Raw genomic sequence first — 22208 nt, forward strand, 5'->3', positions numbered from 1 at the left:
GTGGGATCGGAGAGTAACACGGTGGGATCGGGGAGTAACACGGTGGGATCGGGGAGTAGCTCGGTGGGATCGGAGAGTAGCACGGTGGGATCGGAGAGTAGCACAGTGGGATCGTAAAGTAGCTCAGTGGGATCGGAGTGTAACACGGTGGGATCGGAGAGTAGCACGGTGGGATTGGAGAGTAACACGGTGGGATCGGAGAGTAGCACGGTGGGATCGGAGAGTAGCACGGTGGGATCGGAGAGTAACACGGTGGGATCGGAGAGTAGCTCAGTGGGATCGGAGAGTAGCACGGTGGGATCGGAGAGTAGCACGGTGGGATCGGAGAGTAGCACGGTGGGATCGGAGAGTAGCTCAGTGGGATCGGAGAGTAGCTCGGTGGGATCAGAGAGTAACACGGTGGGATCGCAGAGTAGCACAGTGGGATCGGAGAGTAACTCGGTGGGATCGGGGAGTAACATGGTGGGATCGGGGAGTAGCACGGTGGGATCGGAGAGTAACGTGGTGGGATCGGAGAGTAGCACTGTGGGATCGGAGAGTAACACGGTGGGATTGGAGAGTAGCACGGTGGGATCGGAGAGTAGCTCAGTGGGATCGGAGAGTAGCTCGGTGGGATCGGAGAGTAGCACTGTGGGATCGGAGAGTAACACGGTGGGATTGGAGAGTAGCACGGTGGGATCGGAGAGTAGCTCAGTGGGATCGGAGAGTAGCACGGTGGGATCGGAGAGTAGCTCAGTGGGATCGGAGAGTAGCTCGGTGGGATCGGAGAGTAACACGGTGGGATCGCAGAGTAGCTCGGTGGGATCGGGGAGTAGCACGGTGGGATCGGAGAGTAGCTCGGTGGGATCGGGGAGTAGCACGGTGGGATCGGAGAGTAGCACTGTGGGATCGGAGAGTAACACGGTGGGATTGGAGAGTAGCTCAGTGGGATCGGAGAGTAGCACGGTGGGATCGGAGAGTAGCTCAGTGGGATCGGAGAGTAGCTCGGTGGGATCGGAGAGTAACACGGTGGGATCGCAGAGTAGCACAGTGGGATCGGAGAGTAACTCGGTGGGATCGGAGAGTAACACGGTGGGATCGCAGAGTAGCACAGTGGGATCGGAGAGTAACTCGGTGGGATCGGGGAGTAGCTCGGTGGGATCGGAGAGTAACGTGGTGGGATCGGAGAGTAGCACGGTGGGATCGGAGAGTAGCACGGTGGGATCGGGGAGTAACACGGTGGGACCGGAGAGTAGCTCGGTGGGATCGGACAGTAGCTCGGTGGGATCGGGGAGTAACACGGTGGAATCGGGGAGTAGCACGGTGGGATCGGGGAGTAGCACGGTGGGATCGGGGAGTAGCTCGGTGGGATTGGAGAGTAACGTGGTGGGATCGGGGAGTAGCTCGGTGGGATCGGGGAGTAGCACGGTGGGATCGGGGAGTAACACGGTGGGATCGGGGAGTAGCACGGTGGGATCGGAGAGTAGCACGGTGGGATCGGCGAGTAGCACGGTGGGATCGGAGAGTAACACGGTGGGATCGGAGAGTAGCACGGTGGGATCGGAGAGTAGCTCGGTGGGATCGGAGAGTAGCACGGTGGGATCGGGGAGTAGCTCGGTGGGATCGGGGAGTAGCACGGTGGGATCGGGGAGTAACACGGTGGGATCGGAGAGTAGCTCGGTGGGATCGGGGAGTAGCACGGTGGGATCGGAGAGTAGCTCGGCAGGATCGGGGAGTAGCTCGGCGGGATCGGGGAGTAGCACAGTGGGATCGGAGAGTAGCTCGGTGGGATCGGAGAGTAGCTCGGCAGGATCGGGGAGTAGCTCGGCGGGATCGGGGAGTAGCACAGTGGGATCGGAGAGTAGCTCGGTGGGATCGGAGAGTAGCACGGTGGGATCGGAGAGTAGCTCGGTGGGATCGGAGAGTAGCACGGTGGGATCGGAGAGTAGCACGGTGGGATCGGAGAGTAGCACGGTGGGATCGGAGAGTAGCACGGTGGGATCGGAGAGTAGCACGGTGGGATCGGAGAGTAGCACGGTGGGATCGGAGAGTAGCACGGTGGGATCGGAGAGTAGCACAGTGGGATCGGAGAGTAGCACGGTGGGATCGGAGAGTAGCACGGTGGGATCGGAGAGTAGCACAGTGGGATCGGAGAGTAGCACGGTGGGATCGGAGAGTAGCACGGTGGGATCGGAGAGTAGCACAGTGGGATCGGAGAGTAGCTCGGTGGGATCGGAGAGTAGCACGGTGGGATCGGAGAGTAGCACGGTGGGATCGGAGAGTAGCACGGTGGGATCGGAGAGTAGCACAGTGGGATCGGAGAGTAGCACAGTGGGATCGGAGAGTAGCTCGGTGGGATCGGAGAGTAGCTCGGTGGGATCGGGGAGTAGCACGGTGGGATCGGAGAGTAGCACGGTGGGATCGGAGAGTAGCACAGTGGGATCGGAGAGTAGCACGGTGGGATCGGAGAGTAGCACAGTGGGATCGGAGAGTAGCTCGGTGGGATCGGAGAGTAGCTCGGTGGGATCGGGGAGTAGCTCGGTGGGATCGGAGAGTACCTCGGTGGGATCGGAGAGTAGCTCGGTGGGATCGGAGAGTAGCTCGGTGGGATCGGGGAGTAGCTCGGTGGGATCGGAGAGTAGCTCGGTGGGATCGGAGAGTAGCACGGTGGGATCGGGGAGTAACACGGTGGGATCGGAGAGTAGCTCGGTGGGATCGGGGAGTAGCTCGGTGGGATCGGAGAGTAGCTCGGTGGGATCGGGGAGTAGCTCGGTGGGATCGGAGAGTAGCTCGGTGGGATCGGGGAGTAGCTCGGTGGGATCGGGGAGTAGCACGGTGGGATTGGGGAGTAGCACGGTGGGATCGGGGAGTAACACGGTGGGATCGCAGAGTAGCACGGTGGGATCGGAGAGTAGCACGGTGGGATCGGGGAGTAACACGGTGGGATCGGAGAGTAGCTCGGTGGGATCGGAGAGTAGCACGGTGGGATCGGAGAGTAGCTCGGTGGGATTGGGGAGTAACACGGTGGGATCGGAGAGTAGCACGGTGGGATCGGGGAGTAACACAGTGGGATCGGGGAGTAGCTCGGTGGGATCGGAGAGTAGCTCGGTGGGATCGGGGAGTAGCTCGGTGGGATCGGAGAGTAGCTCGGTGGGATCGGAGAGTAGCTCGGTGGGATCGGAGAGTAGCTCGGTGGGATCGGAGAGTAGCACGGTGGGATCGGGGAGTAGCTCAGTGGGATCGGGGAGTAACACGGTGGGATCGGGGAGTAGCTCGGTGGGATCGGAGAGTAACACGGTGGGATCGGAGAGTAGCACGGTGGGATCGGGGAGTAGCTCAGTGGGATCGGGGAGTAACACGGTGGGATCGGGGAGTAGCACGGTGGGATCGGAGAGTAGCACGGTGGGATCGGAGAGTGCTCGGTGGGATCGGAGAGTAGCACGGTGGGATCGGGGAGTAACACGGTGGGATCGGGGAGTAGCTCAGTGGGATCGGAGAGTAACACGGTGGGATCGCAGAGTAGCACGGTGGGATCGGAGAGTAACACGGTGGGATCGGAGAGTAACACGGTGGGATCGGAGAGTAGCACGGTGGGATCGCAGAGTAACACGGTGGGATCGGAGAGTAACACGGTGGGATCGGAGAGTAGCACGGTGGGATCGGAGAGTAGCACGGTGGGATCGGGGAGTAGCTCGGTGGGATCGGGGAGTAACACGGTGGGATCGGACAGTAGCATGGTGGGATCGGAGAGTAGCTCGGTGGGATCGGAGAGTAACACGGTGGGATCGGAGAGTAGCTCGGTGGGATCGGAGAGTAGCACGGTGGGATCGGAGAGTAGCTCGGTGGGATCGGAGAGTAGCACGGTGGGATCGGACAGTAGCTCGGTGGGATCGGAGAGTAGCTCAGTGGGATCGGGGAGTAGCTCAGTGGGATCGGGGAGTAACACGGTGGGATCGGAGAGTAACACGGTGGGATCGGGGAGTAGCTCAGTGGGATCGGAGAGTAGCACGGTGGGATCGGAGAGTAGCACGGTGGGATCGGAGAGTAGCTCGGTGGGATCGGAGAGTAGCACGGTGGGATCGGAGAGTAGCACGGTGGGATCGGAGAGTAGCACGGTGGGATCGGAGAGTAGCTCGGTGGGATCGGGGAGTAGCACGGTGGGATCGGAGAGTAGCACGGTGGGATCGGAGAGTAGCTTGGTGGGATCATAGAGTAACACGGTGGGATTGGAGAGTAGCACGGTGGGATCGGAGAGTGCTCGGTGGGATCGGAGAGTAGCACAGTGGGATCGGAGAGTGCTCGGTGGGATCGGAGAGTGCTCGGTGGGATCGGGGAGTAACACGGTGGGATCGGAGAGTAGCACGGTGGGATCGGAGAGTGCTCGGTGGGATCGGGGAGTAACACGGTGGGATCGGAGAGTAGCACGGTGGGATCGGAGAGTGCTCGGTGGGATCGGGGAGTAACACGGTGGGATCGGAGAGTAGCATGGTGGGATCGGAGAGTAGCTCGGTGGGATCGGGGAGTAGCACGGTGGGATCGGGGAGTAGCACGGTGGGATCGGGGAGTAGCTCGGTGGGATCGGAGAGTAACACGGTGGGATCGGAGAGTAACACGGTGGGATCGGAGAGTAGCACGGTGGGATCGGGGAGTAACACGGTGGGATCGGAGAGTAACACGGTGGGATCGGGGAGTAGCTCGGTGGGATCGGGGAGTAGCTCGGTGGGATCGGGGAGTAGCACGGTGGGATCGGGGAGTAGCTCGGTGGGATCGGGGAGTAGCTCGGTGGGATCATAGAGTAGCACGGTGGGATCGGAGAGTAGCACAGTGGGATCGGAGAGTAGCTCGGTGGGATCGGAGAGTAACACGGTGGGATCGGAGAGTAGCACGGTGGGATCGGAGAGTAGCTCGGTGGGATCGGAGAGTAGCACGGTGGGATCGGGGAGTAACACGGTGGGATCGGGGAGTAGCTCGGTGGGATCGGAGAGTAGCACGGTGGGATCGGAGAGTAGCACGGTGGGATCGGAGAGTAGCTCGGTGGGATCGGAGAGTAGCACGGTGGGATCGGTGAGTAGCACAGTGGGATCGGAGAGTAGCACGGTGGGATCGGAGAGTAGCACAGTGGGATCGGAGAGTAGCTCGGTGGGATCGGAGAGTAGCTCGGTGGGATCGGGGAGTAGCTCAGTGGGATCGGAGAGTAACACGGTGGGATCGGAGAGTAGCTCAGTGGGATCGGAGAGTAGCTCGGTGGGATCGGAGAGTAGCACGGTGGGATCAGAGAGTAGCTCAGTGGGATCGGAGAGTAACACGGTGGGATCGGAGAGTAGCTCAGTGGGATCGGAGAGTAGCTCGGTGGGATCGGAGAGTAACACGGTGGGATCGGAGAGTAGCACGGTGGGATCGGAGAGTAACACGGTGGGATCGGAGAGTACCTCGGTGGGATCGGAGAGTAGCACGGTGGGATCGGAGAGTAGCACGGTGGGATCGGGGAGTAGCTCGGTGGGATCATAGAGTAGCACGGTGGGATCGGAGAGTAGCACAGTGGGATCGGAGAGTAGCTCGGTGGGATCGGAGAGTAACACGGTGGGATCGGAGAGTAGCACGGTGGGATCGGAGAGTAGCTCGGTGGGATCGGAGAGTAGCACGGTGGGATCGGGGAGTAACACGGTGGGATCGGGGAGTAGCTCGGTGGGATCGGAGAGTAACACGGTGGGATCGGAGAGTACCTCGGTGGGATCGGAGAGTAGCACGGTGGGATCGGAGAGTAGCACGGTGGGATCGGAGAGTACCTCGGTGGGATCGGAGAGTAGCACGGTGGGATCGGAGAGTAGCACGGTGGGATCGGAGAGTACCTCAGTGGGATCGGGGAGTAACACGGTGGGATCGGAGAGTAGCACGGTGGGATCGGGGAGTAACACGGTGGGATCGGGGAGTAGCTCGGTGGGATCGGAGAGTAGCACGGTGGGATCGGAGAGTAACACGGTGGGATCGGAGAGTACCTCGGTGGGATCGGGGAGTAGCTCGGTGGGATCGGGGAGTAACACGGTGGGATCGGAGAGTAGCTCGGTGGGATCGGGGAGTAACACGGTGGGATCGGAGAGTAACACGGTGGGATCGGAGAGTAACACGGTGGGATCGGGGAGTAGCTCGGTGGGATCGGAGAGTAACACGGTGGGATCGGGGAGTAACACGGTGGGATCGGAGAGTAGCTCGGTGGGATCGGGGAGTAGCTCGGTGGGATCGGGGAGTAACACGGTGGGATCGGGGAGTAACACGGTGGGATCGGAGAGTAGCTCGGTGGGATCGGAGAGTAGCTCGGTGGGATCGGGGAGTAACACGGTGGGATCGGAGAGTAGCTCGGTGGGATCGGAGAGTAGCACAGTGGGATCGGGGAGTAGCTCAGTGGGATCGGAGAGTAGCACAGTGGGATCGGGGAGTACCTCGGTGGGATCGGAGAGTAGCACGGTGGGATCGGGGAGTAACACGGTGGGATCGGAGAGTAGCTCAGTGGGATCGGGGAGTAGCACAGTGGGATCGGGGAGTAGCTCGGTGGGATCGGAGAGTAGCACGGTGGGATCGGAGAGTACCTCGGTGGGATCGGGGAGTAGCTCGGTGGGATGGGGGAGTAACACGGTGGGATCGGAGAGTAGCACGGTGGGATCGGAGAGTAGCTCGGCAGGATCGGGGAGTAGCTCGGCGGGATCGGGGAGTAGCTCGGTGGGATCGGGGAGTAGCACAGTGGGATCGGAGAGTAGCTCGGTGGGATCGGGGAGTAACACGGTGGGATCGGGGAGTAACACGGTGGGATCGGAGAGTAGCTCAGTGGGATCGGAGAGTAACACGGTGGGATCGGGGAGTAACACGGTGGGATCGGAGAGTAGCACGGTGGGATCGGGGAGTAGCTCAGTGGGATCGGAGAGTAACACGGTGGGATCGGGGAGTAGCTCGGTGGGATCGGGGAGTAACACGGTGGGATCGGAGAGTAGCTCGGTGGGATCGGGGAGTAGCTCAGTGGGATCGGAGAGTAACACGGTGGGATCGGAGTGTAACACGGTGGGATCGGAGAGTAACACGGTGGGATCGGAGAGTAGCTCAGTGGGATCGGAGAGTAACACGGTGGGATCGGAGAGTAGCTCAGTGGGATCGGAGAGTAACACGGTGGGATCGGAGAGTAGCACGGTGGGATCGGAGAGTAGCACGGTGGGATCGGAGAGTAGCACGGTGGGATCGGAGAGTAGCACGGTGGGATCGGAGAGTACCTCGGTGGGATCGGGGAGTAGCACGGTGGGATCGGGGAGTAGCTCGGTGGGATCGGAGAGTAGTTCGGTGGGATCGGAGAGTAACACGGTGGGATCGGAGAGTAACACGGTGGGATCGGAGAGTAGTTCGGTGGGATGGGGGAGTAACACGGTGGTATCGGAGAGTAGCACGGTGGGATCGGAGAGTAGCACGGTGGGATCGGAGAGTAGCTCGGTGGGATCGGGGAGTAACACGGTGGGATCGGAGAGTAGCTCGGTGGGATCGGAGAGTAGCTCGGTGGGATCGGAGAGTAGCACGGTGGGATCGGGGAGTAACACGGTGGGATCGGAGAGTAGCTCGGTGGGATCGGAGAGTAGCTCGGTGGGATCGGAGAGTAGCACGGTGGGATCGGGGAGTAACACGGTGGGATCGGAGAGTAGCTCGGTGGGATCGGAGAGTAGCTCGGTGGGATCGGGGAGTAACACGGTGGGATCGGGGAGTAACACGGTGGGATCGGAGAGTAGCTCGGTGGGATCGGAGAGTAGCTCGGTGGGATCGGAGAGTAGCACGGTGGGATCGGGGAGTAACACGGTGGGATCGGAGAGTAGCTCAGTGGGATCGGAGAGTAGCACGGTGGGATCGGAGAGTAACACGGTGGGATCGGGGAGTAGCACGGTGGGATCGGGGAGTAGCACGGTGGGATCGGGGAGTAACACGGTGGGATCGGGGAGTAACACGGTGGGATCGGGGAGTAGCACGGTGGGATCGGGGAGTAGCACGGTGGGATCGGGGAGTAGCACAGTGGGATCGGAGAGTACCTCGGTGGGATCGGAGAGTAGCACGGTGGGATCGGAGAGTAGCACGGTGGGATCGGAGAGTAGCACGGTGGGATCGGAGAGTACCTCGGTGGGATCGGAGAGTAGCACGGTGGGATCGGAGAGTAGCTCGGTGGGATCGGAGAGTACCTCGGTGGGATCGGAGAGTAGCTCGGTGGGATCGGAGAGTAGCACGGTGGGATCGGAGAGTAGCACGGTGGGATCGGGGAGTAACACGGTGGGATCGGAGAGTAGCTCGGTGGGATCGGGGAGTAGCTCGGTGGGATCGGGGAGTAACACGGTGGGATCGGAGAGTACCTCGGTGGGATCGGAGAGTAGCTCGGTGGGATCGGAGAGTAGCACAGTGGGATCGGAGAGTAACACGGTGGGATCGGGGAGTAGCACGGTGGGATCGGAGAGTAGCTCGGTGGGATCGGGGAGTAACACGGTGGGATCGGAGAGTAGCTCGGTGGGATCGGAGAGTAGCACGGTGGGATCGGAGAGTAGCTCGGTGGGATCGGGGAGTAGCACGGTGGGATCGGAGAGTAGCACGGTGGGATCGGAGAGTAACACGGTGGGATCGGAGAGTACCTCGGTGGGATCGGAGAGTAGCACGGTGGGATCGGGGAGTAGCACGGTGGGATCGGAGAGTAGCTCGGTGGGATCGGAGAGTACCTCGGTGGGATCGGAGAGTAGCACGGTGGGATCGGAGAGTAGCTCGGTGGGATCGGAGAGTACCTCGGTGGGATCGGAGAGTAGCTCGGTGGGATCGGAGAGTAGCACGGTGGGATCGGAGAGTAGCACGGTGGGATCGGAGAGTAGCTCAGTGGGATCGGAGAGTACCTCGGTGGGATCGGAGAGTAGCTCGGTGGGATCGGAGAGTAGCTCAGTGGGATCGGAGAGTAGCTCGGTGGGATCGGGGAGTAGCTCGGTGGGATCGGGGAGTAGCTCGGTGGGATCGGAGAGTAGCACGGTGGGATCGGAGAGTAACTCGGTGGGATCGGGGAGTAGCTCGGTGGGATCGGGGAGTAGCTCGGTGGGATCGGGGAGTAACACGGTGGGATCGGGGAGTAGCTCGGTGGGATCGGAGAGTAGCTCGGTGGGATCGGGGAGTAACACGGTGGGATCGGGGAGTAACACGGTGGGATCGGAGAGTACCTCGGTGGGATCGGGGAGTAACACGGTGGGATCGGAGAGTAGCTCGGTGGGATCGGAGAGTACCTCAGTGGGATCGGGGAGTAACACGGTGGGATCGGAGAGTAACACGGTGGGATCGGGGAGTAGCTCGGTGGGATCGGAGAGTAGCTCGGTGGGATCGGAGAGTAGCTCGGTGGGATCGGAGAGTAGCTCGGTGGGATCGGAGAGTAGCACGGTGGGATCGGAGAGTACCTCGGTGGGATCGGAGAGTAGCTCGGTGGGATCGGAGAGTAGCACGGTGGGATCGGGGAGTAACACGGTGGGATCGGGGAGTAGCACGGTGGGATCGGAGAGTACCTCAGTGGGATCGGGGAGTAACACGGTGGGATCGGAGAGTAGCTCGGTGGGATCGGAGAGTAACTCGGTGGGATCGGGGAGTAGCTCGGTGGGATCGGAGAGTAGCACGGTGGGATTGGAGAGTAGCTCGGTGGGATCGGAGAGTAGCTCGGTGGGATCGGGGAGTAACACGGTGGGATCGGAGAGTAGCTCGGTGGGATCGGAGAGTAGCTCGGTGGGATCGGGGAGTAACACGGTGGGATCGGGGAGTAACACGGTGGGATCGGAGAGTACCTCGGTGGGATCGGAGAGTACCTCAGTGGGATCGGGGAGTAACACGGTGGGATCGGAGAGTAGCTCGGTGGGATCGGAGAGTACCTCGGTGGGATCGGGGAGTAACACGGTGGGATCGGAGAGTAGCACGGTGGGATCGGAGAGTAACACGGTGGGATCGGAGAGTAGCTCGGTGGGATCGGAGAGTAGCACGGTGGGATCGGAGAGTACCTCGGTGGGATCGGAGAGTAGCACGGTGGGATCGGAGAGTACCTCGGTGGGATCGGGGAGTAGCACGGTGGGATCGGAGAGTACCTCAGTGGGATCGGGGAGTAACACGGTGGGATCGGAGAGTAGCTCGGTGGGATCGGAGAGTAACTCGGTGGGATCGGGGAGTAGCTCGGTGGGATCGGAGAGTAGCACGGTGGGATTGGAGAGTAGCTCGGTGGGATCGGAGAGTAGCTCGGTGGGATCGGGGAGTAACACGGTGGGATCGGAGAGTAGCTCGGTGGGATCGGAGAGTAGCTCGGTGGGATCGGAGAGTAACACGGTGGGATCGGGGAGTAGCACGGTGGGATCGGAGAGTAACACGGTGGGATCGGAGAGTAGCTCGGTGGGATCGGAGAGTACCTCAGTGGGATCGGGGAGTAACACGGTGGGATCGGAGAGTAGCTCGGTGGGATCGGAGAGTACCTCGGTGGGATCGGGGAGTAACACGGTGGGATCGGAGAGTAGCTCGGTGGGATCGGAGAGTAACACGGTGGGATCGGGGAGTAGCACGGTGGGATCGGAGAGTAGCACGGTGGGATCGGAGAGTACCTCGGTGGGATCGGAGAGTAGCACGGTGGGATCGGGGAGTAGCACGGTGGGATCGGAGAGTACCTCGGTGGGATCGGGGAGTAGCACGGTGGGATCGGAGAGTAGCTCGGTGGGATCGGAGAGTAACACGGTGGGATCGGGGAGTAGCACGGTGGGATCGGAGAGTAGCACGGTGGGATCGGAGAGTACCTCGGTGGGATCGGGGAGTAACACGGTGGGATCGGAGAGTAGCTCGGTGGGATCGGAGAGTAACACGGTGGGATCGGGGAGTAGCACGGTGGGATCGGAGAGTAGCACGGTGGGATCGGAGAGTACCTCGGTGGGATCGGGGAGTAACACGGTGGGATCGGAGAGTACCTCGGTGGGATCGGGGAGTAACACGGTGGGATCGGAGAGTAGCACGGTGGGATCGGAGAGTACCTCGGTGGGATCGGGGAGTAGCACGGTGGGATCGGGGAGTAGCACGGTGGGATCGGGGAGTACCTCGGTGGGATCGGGGAGTAGCACGGTGGGATCGGAGAGTAACACGGTGGGATCGGGGAGTAGCACGGTGGGATCGGGGAGTAACACGGTGGGATCAGAGAGTAGCACGGTGGGATCGGAGAGTAGCTCAGTGGGATCGGGGAGTAGCACGGTGGGATCGGGGAGTAACACGGTGGGATCGGAGAGTAGCTCGGTGGGATCGGGGAGTAACGTGGTGGGATCGGAGAGTAGCTCGGTGGGATCGGGGAGTAACGTGGTGGGATCGGAGAGTAGCACGGTGGGATCGGGGAGTAACGTGGTGGGATCGGAGAGTAGCTCGGTGGGATCGGGGAGTAACGTGGTGGGATCGGAGAGTAGCTCGGTGGGATCGGGGAGTAGCACGGTGGGATCGGGGAGTAGCACAGTGGGATCGGAGAGTAGCACGGTGGGATCGGAGAGTAGCTCGGTGGGATCGGGGAGTAACACGGTGGGATCGGGGAGTAACACGGTGGGATCGGAGAGTAGCTCGGTGGGATCGGAGAGTAGCACGGTGGGATTGGAGAGTAACACGGTGGGATCGGAGAGTAGCACGGTGGGATCGGAGAGTAACACGGTGGGATCGGAGAGTAGCTCGGTGGGATCGGGGAGTAGCACGGTGGGATCGGAGAGTACCTCGGTGGGATCGGAGAGTAGCACGGTGGGATCGGAGAGTACCTCGGTGGGATCGGGGAGTAGCACGGTGGGATCGGAGAGTACCTCAGTGGGATCGGGGAGTAACACGGTGGGATCGGAGAGTAGCTCGGTGGGATCGGGGAGTAGCTCGGTGGGATCGGAGAGTAGCACGGTGGGATCGGAGAGTAGCACGGTGGGATCGGAGAGTAGCTCGGTGGGATCGGGGAGTAACACGGTGGGATCGGGGAGTAGCACGGTGGGATCGGAGAGTAGCTCGGTGGGATCGGGGAGTAACACGGTGGGATCGGAGAGTACCTCGGTGGGATCGGGGAGTAGCACGGTGGGATCGGAGAGTAACACGGTGGGATCGGAGAGTAACACGGTGGGATCGGGGAGTAACGTGGTGGGATCGGAGAGTAGCTCGGTGGGATCGGGGAGTAACACGGTGGGATCGGAGAGTACCACGGTGGGATCGGGGAGTAACACGGTGGGATCGGAGAGTAGCTCGGTGGGATCGGAGAGTAGCTCGGTGGGATCGGAGAGTAGCACGGTGGGATCGGAGAGTAGCTCGGTGGGATCGGGGAGTAGCACGGTGGGATCGGAGAGTAGCTCGGTGGGATCGGGGAGTAGCTCGGTGGGATCGGGGAGTAACACGGTGGGATCGGAGAGTAGCACGGTGGGATCGGAGAGTAGCACGGTGGGATCGGGGAGTAACACGGTGGGATCGGAGAGTAACACGGTGGGATCGGAGAGTAGCACGGTGGGATCGGGGAGTAACACGGTGGGATCGGAGAGTAACACGGTGGGATCGGAGAGTAGCACGGTGGGATCGGGGAGTAACACGGTGGGATCGGAGAGTAGCACAGTGGGATCGGAGAGTAGCTCGGTGGGATCGGGGAGTAACACGGTGGGATCGGAGAGTAACACGGTGGGATCGGAGAGTAGCACGGTGGGATCGGGGAGTAACACGGTGGGATCGGAGAGTAGCACGGTGGGATCGGGGAGTAACACAGTGGGATTGGAGAGTAGCTCGGTGGGATCGGAGAGTAGCTCGGTGGGATCGGAGAGTAGCACGGTGGGATCGGGGAGTAACACAGTGGGATTGGAGAGTAGCTCGGTGGGATCGGAGAGTAGCTCGGTGGGATCGGGGAGTAACACGGTGGGATCGGAGAGTAGCACGGTGGGATCGGGGAGTAACACAGTGGGATTGGAGAGTAGCTCGGTGGGATCGGAGAGTAGCTCGGTGGGATCGGAGAGTAGCACGGTGGGATCGGGGAGTAACACGGTGGGATCGGAGAGTAGCACGGTGGGATCGGGGAGTAACACAGTGGGATTGGAGAGTAGCTCGGTGGGATCGGAGAGTAGCTCGGTGGGATCGGGGAGTAGCTCGGTGGGATCGGAGAGTAGCACGGTGGGATCGGGGAGTAGCTCGGTGGGATCGGAGAGTAGCACGGTGGGATCGGAGAGTAGCTCGGTGGGATCGGAGAGTAGCTCGGTGGGATCGGGGAGTAGCTCGGTGGGATCGGAGAGTAGCACGGTGGGATCGGAGAGTAGCACGGTGGGATCGGGGAGTAACACGGTGGGATCGGAGAGTAGCTCGGTGGGATCGGGGAGTAGCTCGGTGGGATCGGAGAGTAGCACGGTGGGATCGGAGAGTAGCACGGTGGGATCGGGGAGTAACACGGTGGGATCGGAGAGTAGCTCGGTGGGATCGGGGAGTAGCTCGGTGGGATCGGAGAGTAGCACGGTGGGATCGGAGAGTAGCTCGGTGGGATCGGAGAGTAGCTCGGTGGGATCGGAGAGTAGCACGGTGGGATCGGGGAGTAGCACGGTGGGATCGGGGAGTAGCACGGTGGGATCGGGGAGTAGCTCGGTGGGATCGGAGAGTAGCACGGTGGGATCGGGGAGTAGCACGGTGGGATCGGAGAGTAGCACTGTGGGATCGGAGAGTAGCTCGGTGGGATCGGAGAGTAGCACGGTGGGATCGGGGAGTAGCACGGTGGGATCGGAGAGTAGCTCGGTGGGATCGGGGAGTAGCACGGTGGGATCGGAGAGTAACACGGTGGGATCGGAGAGTAGCTCGGTGGGATCGGGGAGTAGCTCGGTGGGATCGGAGAGTAGCACGGTGGGATCGGAGAGTAGCACGGTGGGATCGGGGAGTAACACGGTGGGATCGGAGAGTAGCTCGGTGGGATCGGGGAGTAGCTCGGTGGGATCGGAGAGTAGCACGGTGGGATCGGAGAGTAGCTCGGTGGGATCGGGGAGTAGCTCGGTGGGATCGGAGAGTAGCTCGGTGGGATCGGAGAGTAGCACGGTGGGATCGGAGAGTAACACGGTGGGATCGGAGAGTAGCACTGTGGGATCGGAGAGTAGCTCGGTGGGATCGGGGAGTAGCACGGTGGGATCGGAGAGTAACACGGTGGGATCGGGGAGTAGCTCGGTGGGATCGGGGAGTAGCTCGGTGGGATCGGAGAGTAGCACGGTGGGATCGGAGAGTAGCTCGGTGGGATCGGGGAGTAGCACTGTGGGATCGGAGAGTAGCTCGGTGGGATCGGAGAGTAGCTCAGTGGGATCGGAGAGTAGCACGGTGGGATCGGAGAGTAGCTCGGTGGGATCGGGGAGTAGCACTGTGGGATCGGAGAGTAGCTCGGTGGGATCGGGGAGTAGCACTGTGGGATCGGAGAGTAGCTCGGTGGGATCGGAGAGTAGCTCAGTGGGATCGGAGAGTAGCACGGTGGGATCGGAGAGTAGCTCGGTGGGATCGGGGAGTAGCTCGGTGGGATCGGGGAGTAACACGGTGGGATCGGAGAGTAGCACGGTGGGATCGGAGAGTAACACGGTGGGATCGGAGAGTAGCACGGTGGGATCGGAGAGTAGCTCGGTGGGATCGGGGAGTAGCACTGTGGGATCGGAGAGTAGCTCGGTGGGATCGGAGAGTAGCACGGTGGGATCGGAGAGTAGCACGGTGGGATCGGGGAGTAACACGGTGGGATCGGAGAGTAACACGGTGGGATCGGGGAGTAGCACGGTGGGATCGGGGAGTAACACGGTGGGATCGGAGAGTAGCACAGTGGGATCGGAGAGTAGCTCGGTGGGATCGGGGAGTAACACGGTGGGATCGGAGAGTAACACGGTGGGATCGGAGAGTAGCACGGTGGGATCGGGGAGTACCACGGTGGGATCGGAGAGTAGCACGGTGGGATCGGGGAGTAACACAGTGGGATTGGAGAGTAGCTCGGTGGGATCGGAGAGTAGCTCGGTGGGATCGGAGAGTAGCACGGTGGGATCGGGGAGTAACACGGTGGGATCGGAGAGTAGCACGGTGGGATCGGGGAGTAACACAGTGGGATTGGAGAGTAGCTCGGTGGGATCGGAGAGTAGCTCGGTGGGATCGGGGAGTAGCTCGGTGGGATCGGAGAGTAGCACGGTGGGATCGGGGAGTAGCTCGGTGGGATCGGAGAGTAGCACGGTGGGATCGGAGAGTAGCTCGGTGGGATCGGAGAGTAGCTCGGTGGGATCGGGGAGTAGCTCGGTGGGATCGGAGAGTAGCACGGTGGGATCGGAGAGTAGCACGGTGGGATCGGGGAGTAACACGGTGGGATCGGAGAGTAGCTCGGTGGGATCGGGGAGTAGCTCGGTGGGATCGGAGAGTAGCACGGTGGGATCGGAGAGTAGCTCGGTGGGATCGGAGAGTAGCACGGTGGGATCGGAGAGTAGCTCGGTGGGATCGGGGAGTAGCACTGTGGGATCGGAGAGTAGCTCGGTGGGATCGGGGAGTAGCACGGTGGGATCGGAGAGTAGCACGGTGGGATCGGAGAGTAGCTCGGTGGGATCGGGGAGTAGCTCGGTGGGATCGGGGAGTAGCACGGTGGGATCGGAGAGTAGCTCGGTGGGATCGGGGAGTAGCTCAGTGGGATCGGAGAGTAGCTCGGTGGGATCGGAGAGTAGCTCGGTGGGATCGGAGAGTAGCACGGTGGGATCGGAGAGTAGCACGGTGGGATCGGAGAGTAGCTCGGTGGGATCGGAGAGTAGCTCGGTGGGATCGGAGAGTAACACGGTGGGATCGGAGAGTAGCTCGGTGGGATCGGAGAGTAGCTCGGTGGGATCGGAGAGTAGCTCGGTGGGATCGGAGAGTAGCTCGGTGGGATCGGAGAGTAGCTCGGTGGGATCGGAGAGTAGCACGGTGGGATCGGGGAGTAGCTCGGTGGGATCGGAGAGTAGCACGGTGGGATCGGGGAGTAGCTCAGTGGGATCGGAGAGTAACACGGTGGGATCGGGGAGTAGCACGGTGGGATCGGGGAGTAGCACGGTGGGATCGGAGAGTAGCACGGTGGGATCGGGGAGTAGCTCGGTGGGATCGGGGAGTAGCACGGTGGGATCGGAGAGTAGCACGGTGGGATCGGGGAGTAGCTCGGTGGGATCGGAGAGTAACACGGTGGGATCGGGGAGTAGCTCGGTGGGATCGGAGAGTAACTCGGTGGGATCGGAGAGTACCTCAGTGGGATCGGAGAGTAGCACGGTGGGATCGGGGAGTAGCTCGGTGGGATCGGGGAGTAGCACGGTGGGATCGGGGAGTAGCTCGGTGGGATCGGGGAGTAGCACGGTGGGATCGGGGAGTAACACGGTGGGATCGGAGAGTAACACGGTGGGATCGGAGAGTAGCTCGGTGGGATCGGGGAGTAGCACGGTGGGATCGGGGAGTAACACGGTGGGATCGGGGAGTAGCACGGTGGGATCGGGGAGTAACACGGTGGGATCGGAGAGTAACACGGTGGGATCGGGGAGTAGCTCGGTGGGATCGGAGAGTAGCTCGGTGGGATCGGAGAGTAACACGGTGGGATCGGAGAGTAGCACGGTGGGATCGGGGAGTAGCCCGGTGGGATCGGGGAGTAGCTCGGTGGGATCGGAGAGTAGCTCGGTGGGATCGGGGAGTAGCTCGGTGGGATCGGGGAGTAGCTTGGTGGGATCGGGGAGTAGCTCGGCGGGATCGGAGAGTAGCTCGGTGGGATCGGAGAGTAGCTCAGTGGGATCGGAGAGTAGCTCAGTGGGATCGGAGAGTAGCACGGTGGGATCGGGGAGTAGCACGGTGGGATCGGGGAGTAACACGGTGGGATCGGAGAGTAGCACGGTGGGATCGGGGAGTAACACGGTGGGATCGGAGAGTAGCACAGTGGGATCGGTGAGTAGCTCGGTGGGATCAGGGAGTAACACGGTGGGATCGGTGAGTAGCTCGGTGGAATCGGGGAGTAACACGGTGGGATCGGGGAGTAAGACGGTGCCACCGGCCGCTAATTAAAAGCCGTTGCGTCCAACTGAGGGGCCGCCCACCCAGCCACCCCCTCCCCCAGTGCTATTGGGCCAAGCAGAGAGCCAGCAGCTGGGGCAGTACCTCTGCTAGCGCTGGTCACTGCTGGGGCTGCACCTTCAGGATGAGGGCACCTCAATGCCAACGTGCCCTCGACACACAGGAAGCCGGGTCCGAGGAGGGAGGTGGGAAGTGGCCGTTAATTGGGCTGTCCAATGGGCAGACACACCGTTAAGGTGCCACGGCAGCAGAGGATAGAGGCTGGCGCTCTGCTCAACGTCTTCCCTCACCTTATCGCCACCCTCCCACCTCCCAGCCTGACAGCAATGGGGTGGGAAAATTCAGCCCACGGTGACACGCGCAGGTCAGGCTGATTCCCAGCGTTGGACCGTGTGCCTTTTCCCACAAGCATAACATCAGGAAGCTGCTCCCACTCTGCCAATCTCATCCAGCGAAAGCCAAACCTAAAAATGGGAGTAAAAAGCCGGGGCTGAGGGAAGTTCTGAACTGACAAAATATAATCCCTCAGCAGGAAACATTAAATCCTTCTAATCACCTTCCACTACACCAAGACAGGCTGCAGGAGGGTGGGGGTGGGGGGGTGGGTGGGGAGGATGGTGGCTTTTCCATTCTTAATGTGACCTCTGCGATCAAAATCCCATTCGAGGAATAGAGAACGAGTCTCTGTAAGCGTCACTTAAAAATCAAAATCACTCAAATACATCAACTGGAAACACCAGAAAAAAAAAATGACTGTTTCCTGCTGCATCTGAAATTGTGGATTTCATTTGACAGCGGCTTTGAACCAGTAAATTCCTGTGTGTGGCTGCTTAACCTGGGCAGAGGGTTATTATAATAAATATTGGGGTGCAATGATCGATGAGCAGTGGTGGTGGGGGTAGTGGGAGGTTGTAGGGGGTTGGGGGGAGGAGGATTGTGGGTACAAAGAGCGGGGAGAGTGTTGTCCAGGTGTAATTAACAAGCGTAATTCACTCGGGCCCAGGTTGCTTCAATAGTTTGTGGTGGGAATTTGCTTTATGTCCCGGTTACTCCCACCTCTGGGCCTCTAACAGACAGGAAATACATCCCTCCCGGTGTACACATGGAACGGGTAGGGGGCAGGCTCAAGGGGCTGAATGGTCTCACCCTGTGGTGTCAGATTCTGCTCCTGCGCAAGTGTTGGAAGCTGACCCTCCCCCCGCCCCCCTACCGGCGAGTCGGCCCCTTGCCGTTCACCAGCGTTGCCATAGTTACCTTGAGCCTGCGTAAGATGGCGGTGATGCGTTTCTGCAGGCTGTCCCAGCGCTGGTTTCCCTCGTGCACCATCTGCTTCAGGCGGCGGGATGAGTCGGTCCTGTTCTCTCTCGCCAGTCGCCTGTACTGTTTGTTGATCAGCTCCAGTTGGGTGAGACTCTCGTGAATCTGCCTCTGGAACGTCTGCGGCAAAGGAACAGTCAGAGAATGATGGGGCTCAGAAAGAGGCGGCTCTCCCCCTTGCACGGCGGTGTTGACTCTTTGGGAGAGTTATCCAGTTTGTGCCACTGTTACCCCACAGCAGTGCTGATTTTTCACTTTTAAATATTTATCAATTCCCTTTTGAAAGTTCCTGTTGAATCTGCTTCCACTACCCTTTCAGGCAGCACATTCCAGATCACAACAACTCGCTCTGTAACAAACATTTCTCCAAATTTCACCTTTACCCAGTATTTTCACTCTGTGTCCCTCTGGTTACCAGACCCTCTGTGTCACTCTGTGTCCCTCTGGTTACCAGACCCTCTGTGTCACTCTGTGTCCCTCTGGTTACCAGACCATCTGTGTCACTCTGTGTCCCTCTGGTTACCAGACCCTCTGTGTCACTCTGTGTCCCTCTGGTTACCAGACCCTCTGTGTCACTCTGTGTCCCTCTGGTTACCAGACCCTCCTGCCACTGGAAACAGTTTCTCCGTATTTACCCTATCAAAACTCCTCATGATTTTGAACTCCTCTATTAAACCTCCTCCTAAACTTCTCTGCTGCAAGGAGAACGATTCCAATTACTCCATTCTCCCTACGTAATCGTCATCGTCGGTACTGTCTGAGTAAATCTGTTCCATACCCTCAGGAGGAGTCTGTCACCGTCCCTCCCTCATCACCAATACAGAGGGCAGGACAAACACTAGCAAATGACAGAACATTCTCCTATTTAAAACAAAAATAAGAATAATGAACACTGAAACCCTTCCCATTCTCGAGAGATGACCAGCTACCCCTCACACTCACTCAGAACCGCCCATGCCCAGCTCAGCCTCAAATCACCTCAAATTTTTTCAGCTCCTCTTTGGCGAGTGAGTACAAGACTTGGGAGGAGTTGGGTTGAGCTGCAGTTCGTTCGGCTCCCTTCAGCCAGTCCTCGAAGCGGGAGTAATCATCCAGGAACTTCTGCCAAAGTCTCCACGTCTCCTCGATCCTGCGATGGTAAAGAAAGCATTTCCAATTTATCACACAGTGTGAACCATTGCCAACCCCATTACCGCACAGTGAGGGTAATTGGTTTTCCCATTACCGCATGGTGAGGGTAATTGACTTTCCCATTACTGCACAGTGAGGGTAATTGGCTTTCCCATTACTGCACAGTGAGGGTAATTGCCTTTCTCATTACTGCACAGTGAGGGTAATTGCCTTTCTCATTACCGCACAGTGAGGGCAATTGACTTTCCCATTACCGCACAGTGAGGGTAATTGGCTTTCCCATTATCACACAGTGAGGGTAATTGGCTTTCCCCGTTACTACACAGTGAGGGTAATTGGCTTTCCCATTACTGCACAGTGAGGGTAATTGGCTTTCCCATTACCACACAGTGAGCGTAATTGACTTTCCCATTACTGCACAGTGAGGGTAATTGGCTTTCTCATTACTGCACAGTGAGGGTAATTGACTTTCCCATTACTGCACAGTGAGGGTAATTGGCTTTCCCATTACTGCACAGTGAGGGTAATTGGCTTTCCCATTACTGCACAGTGAGGGTAATTGGCTTTCCCATTACTGCACAGTGAGGGTAATTGGCTTTCCCATTACCACACAGTGAGTGTAATTGACTTTCCCATTACTGCACAGTGAGGGTAATTGGCTTTCTCATTACTGCACAGTGAGGGTAATTGGCTTTCCCATTACCACACAGTGAGGGTAATTGATTTCCCATTACCACATGGTGAGGACCATCATTGATAAGGTATTTAAGATGATTGCGAGAGAGAAACTATTTTCTCTGGTGATTGGGGCTTGTAGGGGGTGGAGAGTGGTGTGAGTGGGGGGGAGCATTGATGGGTGGGGGAGGGGAGTCCAGAACAAGGGAGCAGAATGTTAAAATGAGAGCCAGGCAGTCCAGGGTGATGTCAGGAAGAATCTCTTCACACAAAGTGGGGTGGAAATCTGGAACTCTCTCTCCTCACTTCACCCCCACCCCAATCACCATTGAACGTTTTTTTGGCTGGTAAATTGGCAGAGACCACTCAAGATGCTGAGTATCACTTCAGAGGGCAGTTCCAGCTCAATCCAGGTTGCTGTAGTTCTGGAGTCACGTGGATTCAGACTGGGTAAGGCTGGTAGGCTTCCTTCCCTAAAGGACGTTACTGAAGCCATTGGGTTTTAACACCAGCCTGACAGCTTCATGGTCACTTTTTTATCTCCAGATTTTTAAACTGAATTCAAATTCTCCATCCTACGGCAGTGGAATTATCTGGATATTTGCCACAGTAAATGGTCACGGGCTAAGGTGGGAAAGGAACGACAATTCAGCCAGGGGATGTCGCACCCCATCAGTAACCCCATGGTGGCCTCAAGGAGTGGGGTGGGACCCTGAAATTGTTCCCCCGCCACGACCAATCCCAACGTACTTCATCCGGCGTTCCACCGACATGGCACAGATGTTGCGCCACCTGCGGTCCAGAGTCCGTGTGGTCTGTTGGATAGAGTCGCATTCTGTCTCGGTGTCCGTGTCAAGCAGGAGGCTGTCACACAGGCTCAGGACTGATGTCACACCCACACTGTGCTGCTCAATGTCCCTCTGCAACTCCTGAAACAAGAGGGCAAGGGTCACACAATGCGCACACACAGACACACACACTCACTCGCACTCACACACTCACACTCAATCACACACACACACTCACACACGCACTCACACACACACACGCACGCACACACACACACGCACGCACACACACGCACGCACAATCACACACACACACGCACTCACACACACACACGCACTCACACACACACACGCACTCACACACACACACACGCTCACACGCACACTCACACATGCACACACTCACACACACACACACTCACACACACGCACTCACACACACGCACGCACACGCACGCACTCACACACACGCACTCACACACACGCACTCACACACACGCACTCATACACACGCACTCACACACACGCACTCACACACACACGCACTCACACACACACGCACTCACACACACACGCGCACTCACACACACATGCACACACACACACACACACGCACTCACACACACACACGCGCTCACACACACACACGCGCTCATACACACGCGCTCACACACACGCGCTCACACACACGCGCTCACACACACGCTCACACACACATGTCACACACACACGCTCACACACACACGCACTCTCACACACACACGCACTCACACACACACACGCACTCACACACACACACACATGCACTCACACACACACACATGCACTCACACACACACACACACGCACTCACACACACACACATGCACTCACACACACACACATGCACTCACACACACACACGCACTCACACACACACACGCACAGCACTCTCTAACACGCATGCAAAGCACCCTCTAACATACACACAATCATACTAACACAGGCACACACCAACACACATGTACAAGCATTCTCAGATACATGTACACAAACACTCTCTAGCTCACATCAACATATATACACCAATCTCTCACACACACACTGACACACACCAACACACATGTGCACAAACATTCCAACATACCTGCATTCACTTAACACACACACAAAACCTCACAAACATACACATCAACACAAATACAAAAATACTAACAGTCACATACATAAACATTAACACAATCATGTCTGGATACTATATCACCCACACACACATGCAAACAC

General features: G+C 59.1%; 1 protein-coding gene across 2 annotated transcripts in view; it reads right to left on the reverse strand.

Moving 5' to 3' along the window:
• Nucleotides 1-21083, reverse strand: part of LOC121292608 (nesprin-2-like) — a 54145-nt gene extending 33062 nt beyond the window's left edge. The window contains exons 1-3 of one of the 2 annotated variants that reach the window (XM_041214794.1): nucleotides 20908-21083; nucleotides 19330-19480; nucleotides 18289-18471 (exon numbers count right to left, since the gene is read on the reverse strand). In XM_041214794.1, the coding sequence (XP_041070728.1) occupies nucleotides 18289-18471; nucleotides 19330-19480; nucleotides 20908-20930 (357 nt within the window). In that variant the 5' untranslated portion in view covers nucleotides 20931-21083. The remainder of the gene's footprint in view (nucleotides 1-18288; nucleotides 18472-19329; nucleotides 19481-20907) is intronic. The other variant, XM_041214793.1, reaches the window with a different exon arrangement.
• Between the last annotated feature and the right edge of the window lie 1125 nt (nucleotides 21084-22208).

The sequence above is a fragment of the Carcharodon carcharias genome, chromosome 20, assembly GCF_017639515.1.
Source record: "Carcharodon carcharias isolate sCarCar2 chromosome 20, sCarCar2.pri, whole genome shotgun sequence".
Classification (NCBI taxonomy): Eukaryota; Metazoa; Chordata; class Chondrichthyes; order Lamniformes; family Lamnidae; genus Carcharodon; species Carcharodon carcharias.